At 46.4% G+C, this 4,651-nt stretch overlaps 1 protein-coding gene across 1 annotated transcript; it reads right to left on the reverse strand.

Annotated features, from left to right (window-relative positions):
- Positions 1–1,286: 1,286 nt before the first annotated feature.
- Positions 1,287–3,926, reverse strand: LOC119309633. Its single transcript, XM_037585601.1, has 7 exons — positions 3,858–3,926; positions 3,656–3,769; positions 3,140–3,424; positions 2,791–3,051; positions 2,488–2,531; positions 2,096–2,267; positions 1,287–1,571 (listed from the first exon to the last, which is right to left on the reverse strand). The coding sequence occupies exons 1-7, from the start codon at positions 3,924–3,926 to the stop codon at positions 1,287–1,289; spliced, it is 1,230 nt and encodes a 409-aa protein (XP_037441498.1).
- Positions 3,927–4,651: the final 725 nt, after the last annotated feature.

The raw sequence follows: 4,651 nt of genomic DNA on the forward strand, positions 1-4,651 counted from the left end.
TCATCCGGTTCCATGACGAGGCCACCGTGTGCTAACCAAGAAGACATGCCAAACAAGTGGGAGGACGCATCTTTGGACAAGGTGAAGGATAAAGATGTCAACATCCCGCCATGTTGTTGTGGAGATGTTTGCAAGGTGAAGGTGTCCACCGACCGAAAGAAAGCATGGACGGAAGGGCGGAGATATTTTGTATGCCCGAACTATGCTTAGGATCGTGCACTTCCAACTAACGCCTATGACCAACCACCGGTAAGCTCGAGAAGTAAAATGTTACTCTCAAATATGTGTCAACACTAACAATAAATTTTTATGTAGTCACCGCCTCCTCTATGCAAGTACTTCACGTGGATAGATCTTGAAGTGCCAGAAGATGTGAAAAAGGACCAATACGCAAATTGTCTTAGGCGGCAACAGCGGTTCAAAGAATCATTTCGAAGAGGCTTGAAGGAAGAGCATCGTCAGAAGGAGAGGATGGAGCGGAAGAAACGAGAGGAGGAGAGGGCACGCCAAGCGAAACTTGCTCGTGAGGAGGAGAGGGCAAGAAAGCTTGCAAAGGCTCGCGAGGCGCAAGAGGAGGACTCGGCACGTGACAAGAAGGGGAAATGGCCTCGATCTACTCAGTAGGGACTTCGCTTCGGTGCACTCGTCGTCAACTATCTTTTAATGAATATGTCGTGAAGTTGTGAGGGCATGTGAGATGTTGGTGAACTATCTTCTAGGGCAAGCTGCCATTTGTCATTTGTAATGAATGTGTCGTGAACCATGTCGTAGTAATGTTTGAATTGTCTTAAGTTATGAACTCGTCGGCATAAAATTTGTGTTTGTTCAAATTGTTGTGATGCTGCAGTCATTGTAAGTATTATGGATGTGATGCAAGCCAACTGTGGCTCTCTGGATAGCCATGGAAGTAGTGCGGCGCCTAAGGGCAGGGCGCTGCACTGTATAGTGCAGCGCCTAACAGTTGGGCGCCACACAGTACAGTGCAGCGCCTAACCGTTGGGCGCTGCAGTGCTGCTATAAGCAAAACTGCAGAAACAGATGCCATTTTGGCCTCCTGCAGCAGCACTCACATAATTAGAACATCAATAAAAGTACTGTAAACTGCACATACTAAACAAAGAGAACTAATAACTTGAACATCATATCATTTAAGACAATTCAACATTACTTCAAGTTCGCAAACACAAATACCACACTAGTAACCTCACAAGTTCATCAACCTAATTAAACATAACCTCACAAGTTCATCAACCTAATTAAACGGCTACAAGTAACATGAACAAGCACTAATGCCTTCCGCGCGTGTTCCTGGTGCCACGCTTGCAGGCAATCTTCTTCCTCCTAGAAGCATGAGCCTCCTCTTCGTGCACTTCCTCCTCCGCCTCCGCCTCCGCCTCCGCCTCCTCCTCCGCCTCATCATCCAAGCTAGCCATCCGCGAGGTCCCTACGACCACCTTTGGGTTGCCTCTATTGTCATAGTCGTTGGGCGTGTACTGGCGTCTGGGCTGCCTAGGCTTGAACACATATGCGGACCGAGCTTGAGCATCCGCCAAAGTCATGTCATCATCAAGCTCATGGCCCTATCACACAACGAAACAATATGGTGAAGGCCGGTGTCGTAATCAAGTGAGAATCACATCTAAAAGATTAGTCATACCTCTTGGGTGATCCCACCCTCATCATCCATATAAGCATATGAGGAACTCACATCATCCCCCTCATGGTGAGATGCGGGGTCTGATGGTGTACCAGACCTAGAGGCAGATGGTTCATCATATTCAGGATCACGGCAACCGAGAAGGTTCGATAACCGCCTTAACTTCTTGGCCTGACGCTGTAACATGAACAAGTGTGTAAGATATCAAACTTCGCAACATAGACCGGTTCTCATAGTGAATGCGATATGTACCTTGAGGAATGCTCGTAGTGAACCATCATCATTTCCAGTTCCAACCGGTGTCTTCTCCAGAATAGACTGGCTCTCATCAGCTGCTTTCTTGATCTCGATGCGCTGCGGATGAGAAAGAATGAATGCGTTAGGCATTCAAACATGTGTAATACAGTCAACGGAAAAGTAAAGAGGGGAACACTTTACCACATAGTTAATCACCGGAACAGCAGGGACTCCTTGCCCTTGCCTGACATCTCTATTGTACTTCCCCTTTGCTAGATCCTCAAAGTTTACGGGTTCTTCAAGAATATCCTCATTATATGCCGGCGGGCTTATCTCAACTCGAGTAGTTCCAATAAACCATCGTACGTAGTTATCAAAAGCAAGTGGGTTGTGCTCACGAAGCGGGGCGCGTGCAGTGCTACGAGCTTGCTCCACACAAAGCTGGAAGCGGGTAACATACGCAGAATGATGCTTGTCCCAGTCCTTTATCTTCTGCTGCCTTCTCCTGTCCAACCTGCGTGGTATAAAACCAAACATTAGCACAATCAAAAGGAGTCCCGATGATTAGACAATACGCAGGCATGCTCTCTTACCTATGAAGTGCTTTGTCCATGTCCACCCAATCCGATGGGTGAGGCTGGAAAAGACCAAACTGACGATACACGCGATGCGGCAAATGAAACTCAACCGCCCAGTTGCATATCAGTGGGCACCGCATAAGCCAGAGATCCTTATCCCGCAAGCACATTGGGTTGAGGTGGAACTCCGCGGTGTACCCCAAGCTCTCACCCGCGCCATATGGCTGCCATTCCACCTATGAAACAGGGCAACAATGCAAATTTGATGACTATTTTTCAAGCAAGCATGAGAAAGGACTGAAGTAATGACCTCCTTACCTGCTCAGGCGTAATCATGTCCAACTCGGCAATGTACTTTTGGTACATGAGATTGACATCGTTCGCCATCTCGGAAACAATATCCCACTTGTAAGCCCACGTGGGGCGCCGTAATTCGTCATGTTCATCTGCATACCAAGGATCAAACCTGACGCTCTTCGGGCGTCCAACAGGCAGACGCTCCCAGCTCCATACAGAAAGTAGAAGCAGATTACCACCAATGCCTGCACTAGGTGTGATCCTGCAACACGCATTGTCGAGCTACATATGAAAGAAAAACAATGTTAACTTGACAGCAAGCTTGCATTGCTAATGAAGAAATGAGTTGATCACAAAACAGACAAACTACCTGTCGGTACAAGTAGGCAAGAGTCGCTGAACCCCAGCTCCATTTGCTATCGAAGATGGTCAACGCCTTCAGCCACATCCATGGAGCGTTCTTGCCAGTGGAGTCAGGAAACAAAGTCCTCGACACAACGTACCACATATACACACGAGCATGTGTCTGGATCACATCATCAGTGGCATCCGGAGGGCACGTCGCAAAGTTATTTTGAATCCACGTGAAAGCAGCTCCGACTGCTTTCCTTTCCCTCTTCTTCTTCTCTTCTCCCTCCTCTACATCATCCTCAGCCTCGGTAGGAGCCATACCGATAAGAGCAATCATCTGCTCATGCCACCCATCAGAATCGATGCTCATACAGAGAGGCCTCCCATCGATAGCAAGACCGGTGATCAATGAGACATCCTCGAGCATCACAGTCATCTCCCCGGTCCGAAGATGGAAACTGTGGGTCTCCGGCCTCCACCGATCAACAAGAGCGGACACCAGTGGAGCGTTCAGATTCGGCGTGGACCGGCTGACCAACAGAATCCACGGGAGTAGTCCTGCCTGCTTGATGTACGGTGTGTACCGCTCATCGTAAGGCATGGCAGGACCAAAGACCCCGTGATACCGAATCTTCAGAGGTTCAAGCTTCTGCAAAAAACAAGTAATGACAAATCTTAGGGCATGTAAATTTCAACTAAAGGCAAATTTGCAAAATATTTAGATTACTCATTATTACCTTATCCTTCTCGCGCATCATGTAGGCCCGGTGTTGCACGTCGTAGACATTGTCCAGAAGCCAAACCATCCTTACAATTTCAAACAATAAACATATAAGAGTTCATCTTCATCTCAAATATCGGTATACACTAAACATATAACATGTGTTCAACTACAAGAATCTCAACATCTCCTTCTCACACAATGAATATGTCATATGTGTTCAAATAAACTAAACATCTAATATTTCAAATAAACTCAACATCTAATATTTGAAATAAACTCAACATCTAATATATATCTAAACAAACTTCTCATATATGTCTACAAAAATCAACATCTCATAGTTATCTATAAAAATAGGCATCTCATATATATCTAAAAAAACTAAATAATCTAGGGTTTCACTAACAAGAATCATATATTGTGAACTAATAAATAACACTACGGTACTACCAATATGAATACACATCCTAAATCGAGCAAACCAAACAAATCAAGGGTTCCATCAAATCTTGGACAAATCTCTAAAATGGTAACAAATTTACGGAGCAAAAGAAAAAGAACGAAAGAATTTACCTAGTAGGATGGATTGGGGATCGAATCCACGGATCAAATCTTCAGATCTGAGAGGGATGTGGGGGGGATTAGATGGGGGCGCCGCCTCTGCTCTCTGTCCAGAGAGCGAAGAGATGAAGAACTGCCTGGTCGGGCTGGGGCGGCCGCGCTTAAGTCACTGTGCAGCGCCTAAGGGCTAGGCGCTACACGTTAAAGTGTGGCGCCTAGCCCTTAGGCGCTGCACAGGTGCGTGTG

This window comes from Triticum dicoccoides, chromosome 5B (assembly GCF_002162155.2).
Source record: "Triticum dicoccoides isolate Atlit2015 ecotype Zavitan chromosome 5B, WEW_v2.0, whole genome shotgun sequence".
Classification (NCBI taxonomy): Eukaryota; Viridiplantae; Streptophyta; class Magnoliopsida; order Poales; family Poaceae; genus Triticum; species Triticum dicoccoides.